At 36.3% G+C, this 26,342-nt stretch overlaps 1 protein-coding gene across 1 annotated transcript in view; it reads left to right on the forward strand.

Annotated features, from left to right (window-relative positions):
• USP9X (ubiquitin specific peptidase 9 X-linked) overlaps nt 1-25,732 on the forward strand; it is a 101,964-nt gene extending 76,232 nt beyond the window's left edge. Inside the window, exons 27-45 of the mRNA XM_034060033.1 lie at nt 3,630-3,738; nt 3,847-3,993; nt 4,114-4,260; nt 5,077-5,284; nt 7,628-7,848; nt 8,247-8,437; nt 8,886-9,059; nt 10,774-10,915; nt 11,148-11,898; nt 12,426-12,549; nt 13,582-13,807; nt 14,911-15,040; nt 17,488-17,673; nt 19,364-19,584; nt 20,646-20,734; nt 21,375-21,531; nt 21,952-22,164; nt 22,616-22,711; nt 24,138-25,732. Coding sequence (XP_033915924.1) covers nt 3,630-3,738; nt 3,847-3,993; nt 4,114-4,260; nt 5,077-5,284; nt 7,628-7,848; nt 8,247-8,437; nt 8,886-9,059; nt 10,774-10,915; nt 11,148-11,898; nt 12,426-12,549; nt 13,582-13,807; nt 14,911-15,040; nt 17,488-17,673; nt 19,364-19,584; nt 20,646-20,734; nt 21,375-21,531; nt 21,952-22,164; nt 22,616-22,711; nt 24,138-24,272 — 3,667 coding nt within the window. The 3' untranslated portion in view covers nt 24,273-25,732. The remainder of the gene's footprint in view (nt 1-3,629; nt 3,739-3,846; nt 3,994-4,113; nt 4,261-5,076; nt 5,285-7,627; nt 7,849-8,246; nt 8,438-8,885; nt 9,060-10,773; nt 10,916-11,147; nt 11,899-12,425; nt 12,550-13,581; nt 13,808-14,910; nt 15,041-17,487; nt 17,674-19,363; nt 19,585-20,645; nt 20,735-21,374; nt 21,532-21,951; nt 22,165-22,615; nt 22,712-24,137) is intronic.
• Nucleotides 25,733-26,342: the final 610 nt, after the last annotated feature.

The raw sequence follows: 26,342 nt of genomic DNA on the forward strand, positions 1-26,342 counted from the left end.
ATTTTTAAAAACATCAACAGTCGATACCAAGTTACTATTTTGACAGTAAGTGTATGTTGACCACATGTCACACTTGGAGCACCAGTACAGCTAAATGGCATAGGCAAGTGTCAGTGCCCCATCCTTTGCTTTTTATTTTCTATTTTTTAATTTTTAGTATCTGTCTGAAGATTTATAAGATCTGTGGCTTTTTAACATAATCTTAACTGTGAACATGCAAGTAATGAGTGATAATTTTTATAATAAACGTCACTGTAGTTATTTGACTTTGCATTATATTTGGAGTTAAGGTGACATTTCTCAAGTGTTCACCAGCATTTATTTATATTTCAGTTAGTGTTTGGTATCAACACTTAGCACTCTTTCTGTCTTTGAAACTGCAGATGCTCTTCATGAGGATTTTTCTGTTCTGGCAGTATTTATTTAAGGAAGTGGACTGTTGGTTCCAATCAGAACTTCTATAAGTCTTAAACAGTTTAGTCTCTGAATTTCATTTTGCAGATTGCATCTAACACAGTTTGTGATGGAGATGGAATGGCATTTTAGCAAAACCTAGTCTTGATTTAAAGATTAGAATATCTGTCATGGTTTTTGACAGTCTCTTCTGATGATTACTCTTGCTGATTTGGGCTTTGACTGAATTTGAATTCCAGCTGTATGATATTATGCCTACTGAATAGTTAATTGTTGTACTTTTCTTCCTAAAATACTGGAAGAAACAAGCTGTGTGGGCTTCTCTTTCTATGTTTGTTGGCATATCAGCCCGAGTCTGAACAGCTGTGGTTTAATTGCCCGGATATGTTAGCTTCTTGCCCTTTAATAATAAGAATAGCATTAATAGATGTGGTTTGTTTGTTTTGTCGGAGGGGATAAAATTTTTAAGGGCTTCTCTTCTCCAAGTGAACTGCTGCTCAGCTCCTTATCTCTGCTTTTTCTCCCTCTACCAGAATGGGAAATTAGCTGAATTTATTGTAAGGAAAAATGGTTCATATTGTCAGTAGAAGCTAGCCTTTGAGCTCTCATCTTTCATATGCTTGTAAAACTTCTGATACATCTGATATTCTCACTTTGAATGCAGCTGTTCATTATTACATGATAGAACAGCATTAAATTTGAGTAAAAACAGGAGACTGCTTTGAAAATACAGTGAAGTTGAAATAATCTAAAAAAAAAAAAGCTCTTCTGACTTCATGTGGAAACAAAACAGTGTTTGCAGTGTAGAGAAAGTTTAGCAAATACTGAGCAGAATTCTGAATATCCTTTCAGCTATTATTCTCTAATCTCATATCCTCAATTGGAGAAAAATGTGAGAAAAATATGCATGTGAGAAAATGTTTTTGGTGTACCATAAGAGACAAGGAAGATGATCAAGTTCAGATCTCACAAATACAATCTTTCTGGAAAAGATTTAGATGGATTGGTGGGTTTTGTTTGTTTATTTCAGACTTTGAGATTGTATGGGCCTAACACTATTTTCTCGTAACATAACCATGCTACCTATAAATTGAGAAACAGAATGCAAAATGCTTAATACTGAATACTAGAGCAGTTCTTGCATTCCAAGGTAATTGATTTTATAGTGGTAACTCTTGAATATAAGAATGACTTAGGCAGCTGACCAGTTAGTCCTAAATGATCCTGGAACCCAGAAGTGTTCCAGCTGATGGTTGCAAACTGTTCGGTGGTCATACGTATGTGGCCCACATAAATAAAAATTTTTACTGTCTGTGGAAAGCAGTGGCACCTATATCCATTGAAGAGGCTGATTTCTGCTAACTAGACAGAAGTCTGTATCCTGGGACTGTCAGTGGGATGGGATTCAGGTTGCCTGCTACCTTGATGGAGCATTGGGCCTTCAACTATTTTGCTGGAGGAGTGTAAGTTCACCATGCAACTGTCCTGTCTGCCAGTTCTATGCTGTTGTCATGGTGTCTAACGTGGTGCAAAATGCAGTATTAAGGCAGCTCATTGAGAGCACTTAGATTGTTATAGCCTCATGAAAGTATAATACTTGTGTTCAAATATTTCATACTCCTCAGAGACTTAACAGTGTGAAGTCTGTGTTTCATTGGTCACATTTCTGCTTTAGGAAAATACCACCTTTTTCTATTTCATTCTGCCTTGAAAGGCATGAACCTGAGGAGTGTCTGTGTGATGTGTCCCAAGCAATTGAGGGGTTACATCTGAAATTTCTCTGAGTTTTATGGAAACATCAGCTCAGCAATCAGATCAGATAAAATGTCAATTATTATTAAGAACAAAACAGACCCCCTACATCCCATGGCCTTCTGCAACTCAAAGCAATGTAGTAGAACTTGCAATGATCAGGCACGGTTGACAAGGAAGATCAAAGCTCTGAAATTATTTCCATCTGAGGAACAGCTGAATAGCTTGGGGCACTTGGTATTGGCAAAGAGATACATGGTGGGAGGAGAATACCACAGAGACTTTTAAAATCAGGAGTAGCAAAGAGAGAAGAAACAGAGAATGTTGTTTCTGTGTATGAGAACTTCATGAGCATAACATATAAACAGTGTAAACCTTTAGTTTGGAAATAGTTTGAGGGGCTGTTCATTAATTTTTCCAATGAGGGCTATGAAATACTGCTTTGGTTAGTCTTCGTGAACCACAGATTGTTAGAAGCCGAGAGAATATTCTGGAGAGCTGTCACTGTATGCTTCTCTGTTCTTGTGTGCTTTCCTAAGTGTATACCAGAGGCAGAGTGCTTAGTTACCTGCATCTTTGCTCTGACCTCTGATCATGCTTGCACATCTTTTGAAGCACAGTTAACTGCAGGTGAAAGAACAATGAGGGAAATAGGATTCTTTGTGTGCTTTCCACAGTGACCTCATGAGTAGAAAACAATGAGAGCCACAACCAGAAAGACACTGTAAAATTCGGTTTCTTATATGTTGAGATACTTCTATAAAGCACAACATTAATTTATGTTCTCTCCCCACACAAGCAGAGTTGTTTCTAACGTTTCACAAGGTACAATGCTAAGGCAGTGTTGCAACTTGAAAGAATAGGGTTTGCCTTAAATTACTTTTTTTTCCTCAAGCTTATCTGTTCCTATATTATGCCAGTGCTTAGATTAAGTCTATAGATGGAAATGTCTTTTAATTCTAGCCTCTTGAATTTTCAGGGGATCATCTTTTCTCATTTCTTACTAATGATAAATTTTGATCACTTCACAGATGCTCAGCAGGCTGCCGAAGTGATACTAGGGCAGTTCTAGTGTGTCTTTCAGGCACAGCTGGTGCTTGAAAATTAAAAAAAAAATAACACAGAAAAGAATTATTTAGGGTTGCAAATTGCTTCTTGTATTATTCAGTATTTGGTGGCAGTTGTGAAGGTTTAGTGGTTAGCTGCTGATAAATGTCTTTTAACCTTTAAATATTGAATCTGTGGAACAGGTTTTGTAATAGTAATTCATATTACATAAAATTCCACTGCATGGTGAAACAGTATGATGAGTGGACAATAATTAAAGCATTCCCATTTCTTACATTATGTGCAGTTTTAGAGAATGGCGTCGAGCACATAAGCACAAATATTTTCCTTTTTTTTTAATTGTCCTGTCTGTATCAGAAGGTTGAGTTTAATGTTTCTGCTAAATGATTTTTCAGAACTGTTCGTCAGATGGCACAGGAGCAATTCTTTTTAATGGCTACCCGGTGTTGCATGGGGCAGAGACCTCTCCTTTTCTTCATTACCCTGCTGTTTACTGTCCTAGGGGTAAGTTTTTAGAGGTAAAGGTTTCAGTAGAGTTAGGCATCTGTTAGGGTTGTACTCTTAAGTAGAAGCATGTTTGAATTGCATATTACTTGTTTTTTGTTTACATAGAGTACTGCAAGAGAGAGAGCTAAGCATTCTGGAGACTACTTCACTCTCTTAAGACATCTTCTTAACTATGCTTACAACAGTAGTATTAATGTACCCAATGCAGAAGTTCTTCTCAACAATGAAATTGACTGGCTTAAGAGGATTAGGGTAAGTTTCAGGATCAATTTATTTCTAATAACCATTTTTTAACTACTTTGATATGAAATAAGTTTTATGCTTGTTAAGTGTATAGTATTTATATTATGCTAACTTCTGCTTGAATTACAGGATGAAGTAAAAAGAACAGGGGAAACAGGTGTCGAAGAAACTATCTTAGAGGGTCACCTTGGAGTAACAAAAGAGTTGTTAGCATTCCAAACACCTGAAAAGAAATACCATATTGGTTGTGAAAAAGGAGGTGCTAATCTCATTAAAGTAGGTTCAAGTTTTTTGATGTATGGAGTTTTTTGATGATATTTGGGGAGGGTGTTAAATACAAACAGGTAAAAATAAGCCTTGCATCTTGTGGTGTGTAACCATAAAAGATCTCAGTCTAACTATTTGAAAAGGGCTTCCAATCAGGTTTTAAACTTTTTTTTTTTTTTTTAAATATGTGTTTCATTCATAAGAGCACTTAACATTCTCATTCTTCGGAACCATGGCATATGGAGTCGCTGTGACTTTGTGAGCCGTTATCCCAAGAGCAAACATCACACAAGGACAGTGAGCTTAGATACAGGATGGTCCTGTACAGGACTGTTTTCTTTCATTACCCCTGTATTGTCTTTTCTTCACATGTTCCTAATTAGTGCTGTTAACGTTTATGGCAGGTTTGAATGAATGCATGTCTGAGTGTTTCTTTCATCAGTCATGTCTTCTTTGTACCTCTAATACTATACAGCAGGAATGTTGTTTTTTCCAACACTAATTGATAAAGAGTTTTGTAGATAATACTGGTTGGACAAAACAAAAATTTTACTAGTCAAGAAAAATAATAGATGTATTTTTAACTTGTAGTGGGAGGGTGGGTGGGTTTCAGGGAACCACATTAAAATGGAGTTATTCTGTTCTAAATTTAAAAGCTTATGATAGTGTTGGTCTCAATTTTAACTATTTGAGTGTTTTAAATACTCTATTGTTTCTCAGACATTCATTTATGTAATAATACTTACTCTGTTACTAATACAAATTTATAAAGTAACGGGTAATTTATTTTCCTTGTTTTGTTTGTTGTTTTTTTTTTCCCTGCAGGAGTTGATAGATGATTTCATCTTTCCAGCATCAAATGTTTATCTACAGTACATGAGAAATGGAGAATTGCCTGCTGAGCAGGCTATACCAGTCTGTAGTTCACCAGCTACTATTAACGCTGGGTTTGAGCTACTAGTTGCACTAGCAGTTGGATGTGTACGAAATCTCAAACAGATAGTAGACACGTTGACTGAAATGTATTACATAGGTACAGCAATCACTAGTATGTAATACTTTTAATTATCTGTTTTCTACTTTTTAATGTATTTATTATGCCTAGGTTTTGTTTATATTGTCAACTGAACTAGATGCTAAATGGTTTAGTTTGTGGTATGTTTGTGGCTGCTTTAATGTTGCAACATCAAGCTGTCAAAAATCTAGAAAAGTTTGTCAGTGTAGCCTTTCTCCATTCTTCTTTATGTGGTAAACATACTGACTTCCATTACACAGTTGCATCCAAGTTCCAGACCCAGTCACTTATACAGTCAGACCCTCCCCTACCCAACCTGGCTACTCCCCTTTGTCCGTGCCAGCTCCCAGGAACCTCATTCTGTCTGTATCTTCTACTTTTGTCTCATCATTTCAGGCTCTGCCTAACCAATCCCAGAAACTCATCAGGTATATTTGGCTTAGTTTTAGTGCCAGTCTTTTGGTTGCTCACTTAATTTGTCATCGTTGTCCAGACACAGACACAGGTCCACTGTCCTGTTTAGTTCTGTACTTAATTCTCTGCTTGTCGTGGTCCTTCCTCAGACGTTTGTGCTCTCAGTTTTGGCCTTGTCTCAGCACAGCTCTGCCCTCAAAGAACTTTCTCCTCACTGCAGAAAGATTATAGCGATTGCAATATGTACAGAAACTTGCAAGTGTTTCAAAAGCTGGTATTCAAATGAAGCAGGCTGATACTCACAAGGGTGACAAAAGGCTTATGCTTAACATAGGTTTTTGTTACCGATAAAACACATGTAAGACTTTCTTTTCTTAAAAAATGAATAAAAAGCATATTTTCTGCAGCCTAAATGGGATAATTAAACAACTATTTTGGCTGTAATGTTGACAGGGAAAGGAGAAAGATAGGGAGAGGGGGAAGAGGTGGGTGGAACAACTGAAAACAAGCAAAACCAAGTTTGTCTGAGAAGAAAGGCTTGGAGTGTTGTGGTTGTTCAGCTGGGAAAGAGAAGGCTCTGGGGAGATCTTATTGCAGCTTTTCAGTACTCAGGGGAAGTTTATAAGAAAGATGGAAAGAGACTTTTTATCAGGGCCTGTAGTGACAGGACGGGGCAATGATTTTAAACTGAAAGAGGGTAGATTTAGGTAGGACAGGAAAGAAGTCCTTTACTGTGAGGGTGGTGAGGCACTGGAACAGGTTGCCCAGAGGACTTCTAGCTACTCCATCCCTCCAAGTGTTCAAGGCCAGGTTGGACAGGACTTTGAGCAACCTGGTCTAGTGGAAGATGTCCCTGCCCCATGGCAGGGGGTTGGAACTGGGTGATCTTGAAGGTCCCTTCCAACCCAAGCCATTCTATGATTAAAAAATATTTAAACTTTTAGAGTTTAGCAAAACTATAAGCAACTAGAAATAGTTTCTCATAGGGGGAATTGTCCACTACCTTTCAGAATGGCAGTGCTACTTACCCAGTTGGTGGTATCACTGAGTAATTCGAGGGTTTTTTTCAGTCTCCCTGTTCAGTTCCATTTCAAATAAATAAATGAATAGGGCAGCTTTATGGTTTATCCCCCTGCCTCGTCCTTTATTCTTCATTCTTTTCTCTTGGGAAGTGCTTCCTATCACCTCACAATTAGAAAGATTTTATAGCATTTCCTTGCACTCAATTACTTGGTAAGCACAGTAGAACACCAGTTCTCCATGGTATGTGAGACAGAAGAGGGAACACATGTATGAACTGTGCATGCTGTGTGTGTCATATACCAAGTTCAGCTTGCTTGCAGACATGCATGATCTCATATTTTTGTGTTAAAACCACAGAAAAACAGGTTATTGTAGTAAATCTGTGGTTGTAAATGTACTATGAAGAGATGTGAGAGGTCTGAGGGAGAAGACTCAGGAGGAAAAAAATAATCTGTCACAAGGTCATATGAATAGAATTATTTAACACTGTTTCCTCTCCTAGCAAGGGAAAGTGAGGCATATGTGAAATCTTGTGATTTTAAAAACATAACACATTTGTGAAAGGCATTATAAATTGGCTGTATACTCTACATTCATTCAGCTGAGTTCTTCAGCTAAGAAACTTGCTGGTATTGAGAGAAGACTTCTGTTTGATACATAAATAGACTGAATTTTTGTCTGGCCACCTTTTTAGTTACGCGATTGGTAAAATAGTTTAATGGTAGGATTATGGATAGAAATTCAGAGCATTGAAGTTGTGTTTATTTTAGCAATTAAGTTTTTCAGTGAAACATTTGCTTTACTGAATTGCAGAGTGATACAGACTAGTACTAATATTGTGCAACTGCCCTTTGTATTGCATTGATATTTTGATTCTTTTATAATAGAATTGTTTTCTAATCCCATTCTGCTATTTTCTTCTAGCTTGTGAAGCGCTCACAGAATGGGAATATCTACCACCTGTTGGGCCTCGACCACCAAAGGGATTTGTAGGGCTAAAAAATGCTGGTGCCACTTGTTACATGAATTCTGTCATTCAGCAGCTGTACATGATTCCAGCCATCAGGAATGGGATTCTTGCAATTGAAGGCACAGGCAGTGATGTAGATGATGACATGTCTGGGGATGAAAAGCAGGACAATGAGGTAAATTTAATTATGCAGAGCTGGCTTATCTTTGAAATAGAATTTTTTTTTTTTTTAGGAAAAGGTTATAACAAATTCAGGTTGCTTATTGCTTTTCTTTCCACTGCTGGCAATAGGGGCAGTGGCATAGTGTTTCTTATTTGAATAGGCTCACTGCCAGAGAGGCAGTTCAAAAGGTCCAGGTAGCAGGGTTTGCAGACTTCCTCAACATAGATTTTCATTTGAAAGCACCATACACTTATTCTGCCAACAGAACTCCGTTAATGCATACAAAGACGCTTGTTTCTTCAGCTGAGAATATGAAGCACTTTAGATTGTTACATTAAACAATGGATACAACTGGCTATAAGACAGCTATTTATCAAAATTAATTGAACAAATTTTCTTCTGCTTTTCAGAGCAATGTTGACCCGAGAGATGATGTGTTTGGTTACCCACATCAGTATGAAGACAAACCAGCACTGAGTAAAACAGAAGATAGAAAAGAGTACAATATTGGAGTTCTAAGGCATCTCCAAGTAATTTTTGGTCATTTAGCGGCTTCCAGGCTACAGTACTATGTACCAAGAGGGTTTTGGAAACAATTTAGGTAAATAGAAAATTTAGTATTGATGTCTGTTCACTGGGCCACTGAAATGCCACAAAGCTAACTGTAATAGAAGAAATTACAGTGATGTTAAGTGTAAATTAGCAGAACTTGTTCAGCCTTGCATCTGTTATCCTACCTTTTTACCATTCTGTAGAAGTCTCTTGGTAAACTAAAGCTTACAGCAAGATAGTTATTTGGAATTCTAGTAGTTCTTGAGCTTGATATTGAGAGTGAATTAACTATGATGTTATACACAAAAGCTTGCTTTTACTTATCAGTAAGTGTCAGGGACAGTGTAACAGGTGGTATCCTACATCACAAACCAGCAAATAGTCTTGGTCAGTAAGAAAGAAAGATGAATAGCATAAATAGTGTTTGGGTTTTTTTTAAATAAATTGTTGGGGAACAAAACTGGAAATATTTGACAAGAATGTGCTTTTGTTTTCAGACTTTGGGGTGAACCTGTAAATCTACGTGAACAACATGATGCTTTAGAATTTTTTAATTCCTTAGTGGACAGTTTAGATGAAGCTTTAAAAGCTTTGGGCCATCCAGCGATGTTAAGTAAAGTTCTAGGAGGGTCCTTTGCTGACCAGAAGATTTGTCAAGGATGCCCACATCGGTAAGTGTTTAAGATTCTTGTACGAAAAGCAACCTATGTTTTTATCCTTATGAAAGTGAATAAAGAGTCAGGTGTAGGTTCTTTGTGTGGTTTTGGTGTTGGTTTGGTTTGTTGTTTTGTTGGGGATTTTTTTTTAAGCTAATAGAATTTGTTGTTTTTTCTACAGCGTTGATTTTTCTACATTGATTTGTCTTCGATTATTGCTTCTACTTAACAATTGTATGTGAAGCATTGTGTATTGATCAGCAGAGGAAAATATACAGCTTTTCCATGTTAAAACAACTTAGGAACCATGCAATGTGTAAACTTTTGAGATATATGAAACAGCTGTTGCTGGCTTTTGTCTTCCACAGTGTGCAGATAATGCTGACCCAAGTGTGAATCTTTCATTCCAATGAGTGAAACCCTGTTCATACTCACTATGCAAGCTGTAACTAGGGATAAAAGTATAAAAAAGTTCATCTTTTCTTAAGGTCTTTGCTGTATGTTTAAATAACTTAAAATGCGAATATTGAAGTAAATGTTGTAGAAAAAAAAAATCAAAAAAACGCCTGTATCAAGTCAGACTGAAATTCTGTGGTGCAGTGTCTTGATGATGGTGATCAATGACAAATGCTTTGTGGAGGAATAGAACCAGGAATTGTACAGTTGTACTTCTAGACTTCTGTCCCTCTTGAGGTGGATGATTAAAATTATGTGCAAGGTTCAAGATGGCCTAATGATGGACTTGTTCTTTTTCAGCAGTTTTTTTTTATAATTGTGTTAAGTTTTGTATCACTAACGGTTGGCCTTCTTACTCTTCATGACATCTTTCAGATCCTTTGTGATTCTTACATGATAGACAAGTGTTACGTATGATTATAGAATTCTACTGGATTTGTGTAACTGTACTTCTTAATAAAAATCTTATCCTGCTAGTTTAGGGAGGACAAAAGTGATGACAAATTAAACTATTGGATTTGGGGTATGACAAAGTCTTTCTGAATTTGTAAGTTATTGCATAGATGAATGAGTAATGCTGTTTTGGTTGAAGTGTTTCTGAATATTAATTTATTCACTGTTACAGAACCCTTTATATGCATGATTGCATATCTGAGAAACAAGAAACTTTTAAAGTTTATTTATCACTCCTTTATCCTTAAAAAAAAAAAAAACACAACAAAAAAACCACCCCACAAAAACCAGCCAAACAAAAAATGTTTCCAGTATATTTTAACTGGTTGTGTCTCAAGCATTGCTGTTTCATTGCTAGGAAATTGTTTAAAGGTTGTGCCATAACATAGTAAATTAAATTCAATAGGTCAAGAATATGCAAAGTGATTGGAAAAAGTACTCTGCTTTGCTGTGCTTCTCTAGTAGCTTAAGTTAGCCAAGAGTCTGTCGTGCTACTTAAACTGCATTGAAAACAAGGTGTGCCAGAAGATTTAATTTCCATTATCTTTTCAGTGAATTTGAGGCATACAAGTAATTTTTATGATGTTCATAAAATAACTATGATTATTGCAGATCAAAAAATACAGTGTGCAGGTACTGTAAGGTAGTTGTAGGAAGACTGCAATAATAAAAGAGTTCTTTTTTTACTTAACTACTTTTGCCAGAAGTTGACATTAAGTGCTGAATAAAACTTTTGCAGTAAAGTGCTGTGTAGCAACTGTAAAACATAAAAGTTGAGCACGTTACTACCTTTCTTACACACTTGTCTGTTCATTGGTAGGTACGAATGCGAGGAATCCTTCACAACTCTGAATGTAGATATAAGAAATCACCAAAACCTTCTTGATTCTTTGGAACAGTACGTCAAAGGAGATTTATTGGAAGGAGCAAATGCATATCATTGTGAAAAATGCAACAAAAAGGTAATGATTCCTTACATATTACAGTTACATGCAACTGTGATGTTACAGCTGTACTAAGTTCAGTCTTAGTTAAGGTTCAGGGAAAAAAAGAAGTTTAATTACTGAATTCAGTTGCTGGTAGGAGAATGTGAATAGAAACTTAAGAGCTGATAACTATGGCAGGGGGGTTGGAACTAGATGAGGTCCTTTCCAATCCTAACTATTCTATGATTCTATTCATGTCCTTTTTTAGGTTGATACAGTGAAACGCTTGTTGATTAAGAAGTTGCCTCCAGTTCTTGCAATCCAGTTGAAAAGATTTGATTATGACTGGGAAAGGGAATGTGCAATCAAGTTCAATGACTATTTTGAATTTCCACGAGAGCTGGACATGGAGCCTTACACAGTGGCAGGTGTAGCTAAATTGGAAGGAGATGATGTAAATCCTGAAAATCAGATAATACAAAATGAGCAGTCCGAAAACGAACACTCTGGGAGCACAAAATACAGGCTTGTTGGTGTACTTGTACACAGTGGCCAGGCCAGTGGTGGACATTATTACTCCTACATTATCCAGAGGAATGGTGGAGATGGTGAGAAGAACCGGTGGTATAAATTTGATGATGGTGATGTGACAGAGTGTAAAATGGATGACGATGAAGAAATGAAAAATCAGTGTTTTGGTGGAGAATACATGGGAGAAGTATTCGATCACATGATGAAGCGTATGTCCTACAGACGCCAGAAGAGGTGGTGGAATGCTTATATTCTTTTTTATGAACGTATGGACACAATAGACAAAGACAATGAACTAATAAAATATATTTCAGAACTCTCTATCACCATTAAACCCCATCAGATTAAAATGCCATCAGCCATTGAACGAAGCGTACGGAAGCAGAACGTGCAGTTCATGCACAATCGTATGCAGTACAGCCTAGAATATTTCCAGTTCATAAAGAAGTTGCTTACTTGTAATAGTGTCTACTTAAATCCTCCTCCAGGTTAGTATGTTAGTGTGATAATTACGGATTAATTTCTTGCAGGAAACTTTTTATTTGTGCTGTCAATAATTTGTTTGCCAGTGAAAATTTTGCGTGATCTGCTTTGAATACTCTGTCTATCCAGACTTCTGCAGTTAAACATCTGTTGCTGAGTTGTTCGTCAGTGGTACATCCCAGAACATTTAGCAAATAATACTTTGATAAACTATCAACTGTGACTCAGTTAATGCACTAAGTCATATTAAAGTATTCCAGTTTGTGTGCTGTTCTGCTGAAGACAGTTCTCTAAGGTGAGATGCTGGATTTCTAAAAATCAGACATTGGTTAGCCTCCCAGGTACCTGTCTTTAAAGCTTACATTTTCAAATGATACATTATAAAAGTTAGAGCCTGTTTTGATCAAGTTTCTGGTTAAAATTGAAAGACAATATCAAGACAAAGCAGTAATCTGCAATCAGCTAAATTGTTAAAAGTAAACTGTTTTTATTTTGTCCACATGTGAGTATCTTGATCTTTTTTTTTTTTTAGGACAAGATCATCTGTTGCCTGAAGCAGAAGAAATAACTATGATTAGTATTCAGCTCGCTGCTAGATTTCTCTTTACCACAGGATTTCATACGAAGAAGATAGTCCGTGGCCCTGCGAGTGATTGGTATTTTCTCTTTTAAGAACAATTAGCTTTGAAAGTTTGATGTCTGTTAAAAGATTCCAGTTATATGCATTTGACAATAAAAGGTGTTAGTGGTCTGTCCCATTTTCCTCTCTTCCTCCAGATGCGTTATCAGGGTGCATATGAAAAATGGGGGAAATGCAAACAGAAAATACAGGGAAGAAGCTGAGCCTTAAAATAAGCTGCTGAGCTGAACTGCTTCAAAATTCATTTTCAAACATAGCCTAAATCTACCTATTGTCTGTTTTTTAAGAATAAAGGAGTAGAGTCTATTACTAGTGCAAAACTAATAGGTTATATATTCTGACTAAATCAGAGTGGTTTGTTCATGGTTTGGGAAGTTTTAAACAAAGCTCTTTTCAACCCACTTTTGTAGCTTGTTATTTATATTCTGATTCTGAAATATGTATAATAGTCTTCTAGACTGTTAGCAGAGTGCTTTATATACATTGCTACAGGGCCTGTAATTCAAATCTGTAATAGAGCAAACAGTACTTATAGTACCACATCTTCATGGCAACCAGTAGCTTATTAGTCTTTACATGATCTTCATGATGACCAGTAGTTTACCAACTACTAATAAGTAGTTTTGTAATACATGGCAAATATATACCTTGCATTTTTCTCCAATAGCAACTTTCAGAGTAGCTAAGTTACTCCTGTTAAGATGTCAAGAGAAGTTCAAATATTGCTGCAGGAAAAAGGACAGAGACACACAAGGCCCTCTCTGGAACAGTTATTTTACTGTTATAGGGGATCATCATCCTGTCTTAGTTCCTATGGGTAACAGAAGTAAAGTGCTACAGTTAAATGTTAGGTTTTTAATTGAAGGATGTTTTTAATCTGTGATAGCTAGTATCACTATAGGAACTATAGTTTATCTGTAAGCATTTTTGTGAGAAAATATGTTTGGGGATCACCCTTAATATGTATTTTCTTCAAATTCTGCAAAAGAATATGTCTGCCAAAATTCATCAATGTCTGAGCTCTCAGTTGCATCATCTTCTATTTCAGGTATGATGCGTTATGCATCCTTCTTCGTCACAGCAAGAATGTACGCTTTTGGTTTGCACACAACGTCCTTTTTAATGTTTCAAACCGCTTCTCTGAGTATCTTCTGGAATGCCCTAGTGCAGAAGTGAGGGGTGCATTTGCAAAACTTATAGTATTTATTGCACATTTTTCATTGCAAGATGGGCCATGTCCTTCACCTTTTGCCTCTCCTGGACCTTCCAGTCAGGTATTTAATTTTCTAATAAAAAACTTTTAGAAACCTATTTCTCTTTGTTACAAGCATTGAATGTAAATTCTGGAGTAGATACATCAGTATTGACAGGAAATCTGTACAGTCCATTTTGCACCTCATTTGTAAATCTCTGTGAAAAGTAAGTAGTGAGAACTTTGAGTTAGGTTGCGCATGTGAAATCTGTAAAATAAAAGCAGTGGCTTATAATAAAGCAATGTGAAGGGAGTTAACCCTTGTTTTTCATTTAGAATTCAAACCAAATGGAAACACCCCAAAGCCAAACAAAACAAAAACCAAACAAACAGAACCCCACAAACCCCCCCAAAAAAAACCCAAACAAAACCCATGAGAGCAGGCAGGAGTTCCCTGAGTTTTATTCCTCTGTATCCTGCAATGTTGAAATTATTAAAAACTTTGACTAATTTTATACACCTAGAACTGAGAAAAAAAAACCAAAACAAACAAACAAAAAAAACCCCAAACCACCGACACCAAAACCCCCAGAAACCTTAATGTGGTACTTGTCATAACAATGGGTGTGGGGTAGATTTGGGCTGTATTAAATTTTAAAATACCAACCTTTTGGGGCATTTTTGTCATATTTTAATGTCCACGGCAAGACACTTTTTATTTGGTACTGTTCTACTTACCTTCTCAGAATGTTTTTTGCTATTGTATCCAGCAAAAGAATTTTTATTAAGTTAAAGCTACATACGCTTTGACAGTGTTTGTTTCACAAGGTTATTTGAGATACACTTGTAAAGGTGATTTGGTTGTCTGTCTTACTCTGTGAAGTTCACAGTGGAACTGCATATGCTTTTTGGAGTATTTAAGCCTAGCTGCAGTTGGAGAGAAGGCTCAATTAAAATCTTCTATATTTGCATAATTTCTTGGACTTGCATGGTGTTTAGTGATGGCAGTCATCTCTGTATGTTTGTCTGTGTGAGATGCAGAAGACTAACCAGCTGCTGGTATTTTGGAGCTTGTATGAATCCCATACCTTTTAACCAGTTCTGTTTTCTGCCATAGTAGAAAGTATAAACAAAATAAAGATTTGACAGGTTCAACTACAAATATTAAAACCTTTTTTCTTTTAGGCTTATGATAACTTAAGTTTAAGTGATCATTTGCTGAGAGCGGTACTAAATCTTCTAAGAAGGGAAGTATCTGAACACGGGCGCCATTTGCAGCAGTATTTCAATCTGTTCGTGATGTATGCCAATCTAGGTAAGGAAATTACACAGATCTTTGCTGATGACGCTGTAATAAACTGGGTTGTATTAATAATCCAGTTACACAAGTAACAGCAGGAGAATCCAGTTTTTCAGCCTCAGGCAGGTTGGTATGAGTAAGTGTCATATAAATGGTCACCAGAGTATCTGTGTTGCTCCAGTTTGGAGTTTGGTGCTTGAGTCTTCCTGGCATACTTGGAAGGTGAACACGGTTGGAGTAATAAGGCAGTGTCCTTCTGGGAGGGTGTGGTGGTGAAAACATGGCAAGAGAGATGATGCTTTGTTCAGGGCTCATTCACAGCGGGGACATGAGACCCTAGACGCATGTGGGGCTCTTAACTGGCTTGAGCCTGAAGAAGTCCGTGAAGATAAAGAGAGAGATGCATGGTTTTCCTTTATGAAGTTATTGATAGGGATGGTTGTGTTTTGTCTATATATTCCTACTGTATCCTTTCAATATTAACTTCATCAGTTCACTTTTGAAGCTCATAGCTATGAATGCAGAACACTGATTCTATATCTCTCTTCCCATTAAAGACTCTCTGGGAGGCTGAGGAAATAGATCAATCTATGTATGTTCTTAGACATCATTGCTTGCAGAATGCTTTTACCATAGACATAATATGAATAAATGTCAAATGAATAAAGGGTTGCTTTTTGTCTCTAAGGTTGATGAGGGTAGTCACAGGTTCGTATCTAGTGATATGTCACAGAGTTCTACATTCTTATTTTCCCCAGATATTGGTGTCTTCTATTGGAGACCCATTTCTTTTTCACACATGGTAGCTTAAGTGACAAAGTATCTTCCTCTTCAGCAAGTTCTAAACAAGATATGATCTTCTTCCATAGTGGTAGTCTATTACACTCTCCCTCATACTCTAATACAAGGTATTTTAATCCTTTTATGTAAAGTATTATGGAACTAGAAGATCCAGTTCCCTTGGAAATTTTACAGAAAGCCCATAATACTGAGCAGCTAAGCCATTACTGGTTATCAGCTCAGACAGACAAGTTATAAATGTGAATTTCTGTTACATTACTTTGAGGCTAAAGTATTAAGCATATGCATTAGTCCAGATGGCAGTTATTTCAGTATTTCCACATAGAATTCAGTGACACACACACTCTCTCATTCACTCCTCTGGAAGCTAATTTGTGTGGGTAGACAATTTCAAAGTAATTTAATTTCCTATCTGTAAAATTAATCTAGGAAATTAAATTGACATGATTTCACTTATGTGTTGCTTTCATATACTTCGTCTACCAAAGCACTCTGTCAGGCAGAGGTCTGTTACGACCCCCAAAGTGTATATAATGGATTTAGTCACAGAGAAGAGGTATCTTCTAACTTACCTTTTCCCCTTTTCATAGTCAGTCAGTGCAGTTGAAGCCTCTGACTAGGAAAGCACTCAGAAGCCAGATGGAAAAGCGTAACTAAATTATATTTGTGGGTCTGATCATTATCTACCTGCAAAGATAAAGCATGGAATTATTAAGCAGTTGTGCTTGTCTTCCTACTATTACCTGAAGGCTTCTCTATGGATGTAGGGTGTTGATTCAGCAAAATCAACAAATGCGTCCTTCCTGCACCACCTCATGTTCTGTGAAAAAGATTAAGTTTCTGACAGTTTGAGAAATTGAATAATATATTGTTCACATCAGAGCAAGTGAGAGATCAGTTCTACAAAGGATGTAACCACAGAACTATCTAATGATCAAAAAGATCCTATAAAAGAGTGCTTAGATTCCTCCTTATCAGAGAGATGGTAGGTAAGGCCCAGTTGTATTTCAGAATAAGAAAAAACTTGAATATGTATGAAAAATCATTACATTTAACCAATTGAGAGACAGAATACAAGATTAAAAGGGACATACCAAATTTAAGTAAGTACTTAATGTAGTATGAGCAAGGTGTTCTTGCAATGGAAGTAGCTGTATGGTTTAGGTATTTTGGCTAGGTTTTTGGCTGGTTTTGGAGGCTTTCTCATTTGCTTTTTTGTCTTGTTTTAAATTGATTTGTCACGCTCACACATACTGCATAGTATGGCACAGTTGGAATGTCTTAAGTTTATAATTGAAATATCTAGGATGTGATAGAAAAATAACAAAATGTACTGTGGGGGTGTTCATCCTGTCCTGGACCTTGCAAAGATAAGATTAATTCTTTGTCCAAAAGACTTCTCTGAGGCTTTACTATTAATATAAATGTTAGTTACTAAAGTGCTAATGAGCACAGTTAACAAGTTGTAGTCATTTACAACTCTCCTTCAATGTGATATTTCAACTGAACATAATTTTCTTGTGCATCTTTACTGATGTATTTTTTTTTCCTCAGAAAACATAAATGATGGTTATGATAAAACCCTGCAACTGAAAAGTAATTTATCATGTAAACAAATAAGATACATGTTATTTTTCTTTTCTCTCCCCACCCCTGTAAAGGTGTAGCAGAGAAGACACAACTTCTGAAACTAAGTGTTCCTGCAACCTTCATGCTTGTGGCTCTGGATGAAGGTCCAGGTCCTCCCATTAAATACCAGTATGCTGAACTGGGGAAGCTGTACACTGTAGTGTCACAACTGATCCGTTGTTGCAATGTGTCATCACGGATGCAGTCTTCTATCAATGGTATAGTGAATGTTAATTTTTCCTTAGATTAATTGAATATACTAGTAATGTCTTCTGTGCATATTTAGCTATTATGCGTAAAATGGATTAGCTGGAAAAAAATGCCTTTTATGTTCAGCAGCTCCTTTTGTTTAACAACCAAACTCTTTGTCATTAGGAAAACTGATTTGCTATACTAACGCACAAGACGGAAATCTGTTCCATGGCTTATGCTTCTTGGCTTATTCCTTAAAGATACAGGAAGACAACCAAGTAGTAAAGTAGTATTTTGTTGATTATAAAATTGTAATGATTTTAGAATAGTTTAAGCTCATTTTAAAGAACTGTGTAAAGATCTTTTGATTCTAAATAGGCAATGAAATAATAGATCACTTTCATGTTACCAGTACAAAAGTAATATTTACAGGAGAAACACTAGAGCAGGCTTTGAAACAGTTAATACTGCTTGTCAGTAAAGAGACCTTGCATTGTGGATAGCTCTCAAAAATTATTTGGTGCTTGTTTGCTCTTAAGACAACAAACAAGCCAGCACACCAGCACTTTAGCTTAAAACAGATAAAGAATCAGCTAGAAATTGATCAACCGTAGTATGAAGCATTAATATATCCAGTAGTGCAATTATTTTCGAGAAACAGTGACAGAATATTGGCCTACATTGACTTTATAGCTAGCATATACATGTTCTGTTAAGCATATTCTAGAAAACATAATTAAGAATCTGTGGAGAAGCTATTTAAGGGCAGGCTCATTACAGCTTGATGTGTCAGGCTAAAAAGTCAGTAGGGGCTAGAATGTATTATAGTAAGATTAATGAACTGAAAATTTTACTGTGCTATAATAAGCTTCAGAACCATTTGACAATTTTGATTTGGTTTTGTTTCCAGTGCACTATTTGAGACTTAGCTTGAAAGGTATTCTACCTATGAAAATATGTTCACTGGACTCATAATGTCATACTAAAATATTTAGTTTGTACGAACATTATTGTAACTAATTATGATTGGTATTGGCAGAGTAAAGTTATTTTTGCTTCAACATACTAAGCTAGAAAAGTTCTGTCTTGGACTTTTGGGCATCTTCAAACAATAACTCAAAACACTGCTAAATTTAGGAACACCAGGAGCAAATCAGTAGTCTTGCCTTACATAAAATGAAGCTTACTAAATAAGATAATTTTTTTATTATTATTATTCTTTCAGGAGTATGTTCTCTACACTCTAGAGCTTCAGACAGGGCTATTCTGACATATATACTCCTCTGAACTGTTTCCCATTGCGTATGCAGTAAATAGACCATGTGTCCTAAAATATGATAAATTTTTGCTGTGTTATGCAATCAGCAAAGCAAATAAACTCGGGAGATGAGAGGATTTTACTAAGAAAACTCCATAATTTCTCTTCTTGCATATGAACATGCCTCCAACTGTTTTGCTTTGATTGTCCCTGCGTAATCTTACCTGAGAGGGAGAAGTAGCTCTCTCTAAGGCAGCAAGTGTCTAGCTTCACAGTTGGAAAACTTAGTTATTTCATACCACAGTATCCTCCAAAGAAAATCAGCTCTGGGTTGTGTGGTTGGTTGTTTTTTTCTTGCTGTCTGTGGTTTTTTGTTGAGTTACACCAATTTATATTTTGTTCTGTCTACATTGAAAGTGCTTCAGTATCTTTTCATCTGTAATAACTGTTTCTTCTAGGTAATCCCCCACTTGCCAACCCTTACGGTGATCCTAATTTATCTCAGCCTATAATGGCACTTCAGCAGAACGTAACAGACATTTTGTTTGTGAGAACTAGTTATGTGAAGAAAATTATTGAAGATTGCAGCAACTCTGAAGAGACCATCAAGTTGCTTCGTTTCTGCTGTTGGGAGAATCCTCAGTTCTCTTCAACTGTCCTCAGTGAGCTTCTCTGGCAGGTAAAAATAAAAAGCTAGGAGAAAGATGGGAATATAAATGTGTATGGCACATGATTCTGTATTTAGATACAGAAATGTTGCATTAAATAATTAACAGGTGGTTGATAAACTTTTCTGAAGATGGCATCCTTTGTCAGTATTTACACTCTTAAGTCTGTAACTGAGTACTTGGAGTACTATGCAAAGTCGTTTTATGAGTTTAGGAAAGCAGTCAACCTGTTCTGAGTTAGGAATGCTATGCAAAAGATGGAAAGTATCTAGGCTGAGGTGGTCTTTATGTATTGTGAAAGTGTCATTTACTGAATCTTTTCCATCATTATCCCAAAAAGAGCTTCTTATGTTGTGTGGAAAATCAGAATAATTTTGTATGATCTCCTGTGTGTTTGAGTACATTCATAATGTTCTTTGTTAAAAGTCTGCAGAACATGCTTGGCTTCAGACTCAGGAAAGCCTTTTTGGACTGTCTTGTTTTTTCCTTTTTCAGTCTATAAAGTTACTTACACTTTCCCACACCAACTAAAACTTTACTATTGCTCATCTTTATGTTCACCCTTCCTCCCCCCCCACCATGGAAACATTACATTTTTCTATGTCCTTTGGTTCAGCAATTGAAAGAATCAGAATAAAAAATCGCTTCACTGATACTTTGCTAGCCACATGTTTTACATTTTAGGATAACCTTTGAACCTAATATCTAAAAATAGCAATATCAAGGAAAAATACTGTTTTGTAATTTTGCTTTTCTAAAGATACTTTTTAAGGTAGCTTCTTCAGCATGGGCATGCTTGGGGCTTCATTTTAGTTAAGAATTTATCAGGAAACGTTTTGTCCATTGCAAAACTTCTTGTATTGAAATAAGAAATAAAACAAAACCTAACAAAGGCACAACCCCTGGAAAGACTGACACAATCAACCCAAAAAAAAGTATGCATCATATCTTGAAGTATCATTTAAATTACAGCGAAGTTCACTTCAGATGAATTGTATTCTTGTATTGCACCATGTAATCTGCATGCTTCAAGGAATGCTTTCTTACGTTCTCTGCATTTTTACTTTTTAAGGTTGCATATTCATATACGTATGAGCTTCGTCCTTATTTGGATCTGCTTCTACAAATCCTTTTAATTGAGGACTCCTGGCAAACTCACAGGTTAGTATATACCTGTCTTTCTTATAATTCGTCATTATTATGTTTTGTACAGTTTGTTTCCCCAGTGGTTCTTGTGCTCATCCTTTCAAGAGGATTCTTTAAAATCTATATTAAATTAATAAAACATTTTTTCACCTTTTTTATGATAAACCTATAATTTTTCACCTTGACCTTCCTTAGTAGTCAGAAATTTACTTCTTAGTACCATAAACCCAAGATTTTTCACGTACAAGAGTGTGCCATTTAGGCTAAACTCATTGGTATTTACTGTGAGGTGCTTGGAATGATTCTTAGAAACATCTCATTCAAGGGAGTCCGGTGATAGCCTGGTCTGACTCAGCACCATGTCAGTCATAGCAGTGATACCAAGACATGCAAAAAGTGTGAACTTGGGGGAAAAGCCTATTTCATACATAAATGTTCTCTGTGTAATCACATTTCAAGAGAATTTTAACTTTAGTGTGTTAAATCTATTAAATATTCATCCGGTTTCAAACCTAACTTTTATATGTCTACAGAATAAGGCTTTTGAAAGTTGAGATTAAAAAGGTTTAATTATTGTAGATAATGACTAATTTAAATACTAAAGCTCTTTAACTCTTGAAGTTTGGGGGGTTTATTTTGGTTTTCTTTTTTGTAGGATTCACAATGCACTTAAAGGAATCCCGGATGACAGGGATGGGCTCTTTGACACCATTCAGCGCTCTAAGAACCATTATCAGAAAAGAGCTTACCAGTGCATAAAGTGCATGGTAGCTCTCTTCAGCAACTGTCCTGTAGCCTACCAGATCCTTCAGGTGATACCTTTTGTTCTGTTTCTTGCTGCTTTTTTTCCCAGTTCTGTGTTAAAAACAACAATCAATCAATGAGCTAAGCCCTGGGGAAAAAAACCACCATTTTTAAGTTTTGATGACCTTGATGAAATTACGACTTTTGAGTACAACTCAATTGAACCTTCCTGTATCAGAAGCTCAGTATACAGGATTGAGAGCAATTCTGTTAAATTTGGACTCATGATTCTGTGATGCAGCTGCAAATCCGTAGATTTCATTTCAAATTTTAAGTTTTCTTTGTGTGAAAGATATTTCAGGGAGTCTTTTAAACAGCAAAATGCATTAGTGGTCTGTTCTCTGATAGCTGATGTACAGGAAGAGAAAAATCCTTCTGTTTTGAAGAATAGAGAAAACCATTCTGAATTGTTAATTTTCCATCTGCAGAGCAATGGGGACTTGAAGAGAAAATGGACGTGGGCAGTAGAATGGCTTGGAGACGAGCTTGAGCGTAGACCATACACTGGCAATCCCCAATACACCTATAATAATTGGTCTCCACCAATACAAAGCAATGAAACATCAAATGGCTACTTCCTAGAGAGATCACACAGTGCTAGAATGACTCTTGCAAAAGCTTGTGAACTCTGTCCAGAGGAGGTAAGAAATTCGTTTGACCTGTGGTAAAAAAAAAAATCTGAGTAAAGTGCTTCTATAAATCATGAACCTTAGCAACAGTCACTGGTCATTATAGAGGTACCAAATTTTATAAATCTGGATTTCTGTTTTTGTGGTTCATTTACATAACTTCATTATGTTAATTTACTTTTATTACTGTTTCTGTAGGCATCTGCCACTTAAAGAATTAGCAGTATAAAATTGAAAGTGGCCATTTAATGTAGATTATGAAGGGGTCTGTTTTTCCAATAATACGTTGATAGTAAGAATTTTTATGTAGTACAGTACAAGCTGTGGGTGACACAGTGCACTGGGTGGAAACTTCCGTTTTTCAGGCATGAGTGAAGGGATCATTTGGATGTAGAACTGGCTCTGGATGGGATAACCACAGTACCTCTTACCTAAGTAAATAAAACGTTTTTTCAAACTTTAGGAACCAGATGATCCTGATGCCCCAGATGAACATGAGTCTTCTCCACCTGAAGATGCCCCACTGTATCCCCATTCACCTGGTTCCCAGTATCAACAGGTAAAAGCTGATAGTTGAACCATGTATTCAGAGTTCCAGGTTAGATTTTTATAGCATTTATAGCAAATTAAAATTATTGGTATTTAGCCAGAAGCGTGTTGTTGTCTGCTGTCACACACCTCCATTTTTCTGACAAGTTTCACCATTAGAGCTTCAGGCGAAAACCTTAATGTTCTCAGATCATGGATTAATTGTCCATAGAGCAGAAGGACAAATGCTATCAGTCTAGTGCGGACTGAATTTGATTCTGTCATATTTGTTGCTATTGATAATATTTTGAGAGTTGCTTTCTTGTTTTTAAATACAAAATCAAGCCTCAAGGTCCGAATTTCAGTTTGGGTAATTGGAAGGCTTTCAGAAAAATCCACGTGGCTGTTACATATGATTTGTGCTATGAACACTGATTTCTAAATCTTAAGTACATATAAAATCTAAACCTGGTTTTATGTGGAATGGCTGCTTTGTTAATATCTTTCAGTGGAAAGCCAGATCTGAAAAAAATCATGACCAGTTTTCTTAACCAAATTGACTAAAATAGTAGATCCCCACTTAGCTGTGATTTTTTTTTTGTTCCAATTCATTTTATATATTCCAAATCTGCTAATTTAATTTCCTTTCCTGCCCAAACCCATTTTCCCTCCATCTTGCTTCCCCTACTTGATGTTCTCAGCAGAGCAGTTGGTAAGTCATGCAGATTTTCCCACTCCTTCCTCAGCTCCTGAATTCAGACATATACCGTAACCTCACCATTACCCGTTTGATGTGTTCACCTTCTTGCAAGAGACGGCATTTCTCACTAACACACACAATCCTCATATTCCTGGTTTCTCCACAGTTAGTTAAACTCTGCAAAGGGGTAGATAAATGAGTTGTTTTCTTTTGCCAGATGTGTGTATGACTTCTTAAACTGGGGCAGAACATCTGCAGAAAACTATTGGTCTAGATTTCATTCAGTTCTGTAGTATTGTTTTCCTCTCAAAAATTAGATACAGGTATGCTTTTTCCATTGTCTTAGGAAAAAAAATCAAGCTGGGTGAAACTGTTGATAGACATGCACAGTTTAATGTCCACAGCACATAGGCAGCCTCTTTCCATCTCCTTTTTTTTCTTTTTCGCTGCCTTTGCTTTGCATGTAACTGTCTGTTATTCAAAAGCTGAGATTGCTATTTCTAAAGCAGATATTACTATTTCAAGTAAATCCTTTTATCTCTACAAGTTGAAAGTTTGTTTTCCTTCAGTGTAAATTAAAAAGGTAAGTGAAAAGTGTGATTCAGGGTGTATGTTCATACAGATACTACTAAATGAGAAATTCATTGGGCTTGGAGATACTTTTTGATGGTCTGAATGTAAAGGAGAAAACACGGCAATTAGTCAGGAGCAGCCCATAAGTTTAATGTCCCTTTAAAATGCTTATGCTTTATTGCAGAATAACCACGTGCATGGACAGCCGTATACAGGCCCGGCAGCACATCATATGAACAACCCTCAGCGAACTGGCCAACGAGCACAAGAAAATTATGAAGGCAGTGAAGAAGTTTCCCCGCCTCAGACAAAAGATTAGTGAAATGCACATAATCAATTAACTTGCTCCATCAAGACTGTGCACCCAGGCCTTACAGTCCAACCTTTCTCTGTGTCTGGCTAATATTTAAAACTAGAAAAACTATTCCTAATCAACATGGAGTGGAGAGTCTATTCACTGTCTTATCTGCAGAAAATTGCTGTCAATATATAACCCGCCTGCAGTGGAAAGTGTATAGTGTTTTGTAATAAATGGCCTGATGCTAATGTGTAAATGGCAAAGGTGTATATAGTATATTAATGTTTGACTGTTAATTCTTGAGCAAGAAACTTTTTTTTTTGTCTTGATGAGACTCACAGATCTACAAAAAAAAAACAAAAAAAATAATTTCTTGATATATCTGCTGCGCTCTGCAACCAGTGTTGCCTGCCTCATGGCAGTCAGATCAACTCCTTTACGAAAAAGCCTATCCATGTCAACCACAAGAATAGTTTCATGTTAATTCTTTGCCACTGGAGTCGATTTTACTATGAGCAACGTAATGGCTGGTAACCTTTTAATTATTTGGTTGATGTGGAAAATTGGTGATGTAACATTGTTTCTAGATCTTTTTTCATTGCCTTTTTCATTCTGGTATTAGGTTAATCACTTTGAAGCTATAGTTATGCTGTAACATTTAGCATGGCTTCACACCAAGTTAGTGTAGCCAATGAGGGGAAAAAAAAAGTGGTGACAGCAGTTGTCCCAATGTGACAACTGCATTGCTCAGAACTTTTTCTTCTTACAACCTAGACTATAAAATGGGGAGGGAAAATGTGACAAACAAGTGGTTTTCAGTTTCACATATGTTCCTCACATCTAATGTTTGACAGTTCTGTCTCTGGGTGGGATAAAGAACACTTAGTTTTCAGTAATAGGAATTTAAAAGATTTAAAACAAATATGCAAAAATTTGCTATGCCAGGATGCCTGGAGCATAATAGACTGTATTTGGTGTGCTTGTTTTGTTTCTTTGGTAGAGCTTATTAGATAAACTTCTAACACTTTCCTTCTACTGCATCCCAGTGAAGTGGAAGTCAACAAAATCACACAGTACTTGTGAGTGCCACTGCACCAAGTTAACTTGCTGGTTTTCTGCTCGTTCACAGTTCTACTTGAAAGCGAGAATTGTCTTAGCTCTTTATCCATTATACAGGAAATCTTAACATTAGAAGCAGGGTTTAATTATAAAAGAAACTACTGGTTAGTCAAATACAATTCTGAGGTATCTCTGTTCCAGAATAAACATTTGTTTAAAGACTTCAAGAACCGCATCAGTAAATACTGTATTTAAATGAAAATTGGTAACTTGAATGTGTGTAATTTTTTTGGAACCTGTCTAAAAACCAAATACCCCTGCAAAACAGATACAGCCCACCCTATACTATTTAAATATTTTGCTGTTTTATTTTATAGAAATTATTTTGCTGAATTCACAAATAGAATTTGATTTAAGAAGAATGTTTTGTCCTGTGGTGTGTGTTGTTTTTTGTTTTGTTTTGTTTTGGGCTTTTTTTTAATGGACTGCACAGAAACGTGAATTCTGTGCAGTGGCACTATGCTGAATTCTGGAACAACAGTCACATTGAGATTCTGTGCACAAAAACAAAATTGGCCCTTAAGAATAAACTAATCAGGACAATTACACTGTAAAAGTTTCTTAATGTGATTTATCTTGTACTTTTTGTATGTTTTTATATATACATATATATATTTAATGAGCACAAGCTTGATGGTGTTTTTTACAAAAAAGTTGATAGAAACAAAGCTGCTTATCAGATTAAAGGTCTGTAGTTCTGAAATGGACAATGGGAAATTTGGTTGCAAGTGCATTCTTATGCATTTAGTGTAACAAGGAAGGGACACAGAAGATTTTTGAATATGCTTGTTTCAGTGATCTCTTTTATGCTTCTGTGTTTCCCTCGTGCTCAAGTTAATTCAGATTTTTTTTCATAGTTTTTAGTAATTCCATTTTACCTGGACTTAGTAAACTATCTGGATAAAGCATTCCCACTTATGTTTGGGAATGCTTGTTGGAGGTTTTAGCTCAAAAGTTCTACCCTAAGTGCTC

The sequence above is a fragment of the Melopsittacus undulatus genome, chromosome 2, assembly GCF_012275295.1.
Source record: "Melopsittacus undulatus isolate bMelUnd1 chromosome 2, bMelUnd1.mat.Z, whole genome shotgun sequence".
Lineage (NCBI taxonomy): Eukaryota > Metazoa > Chordata > Aves > Psittaciformes > Psittaculidae > Melopsittacus > Melopsittacus undulatus.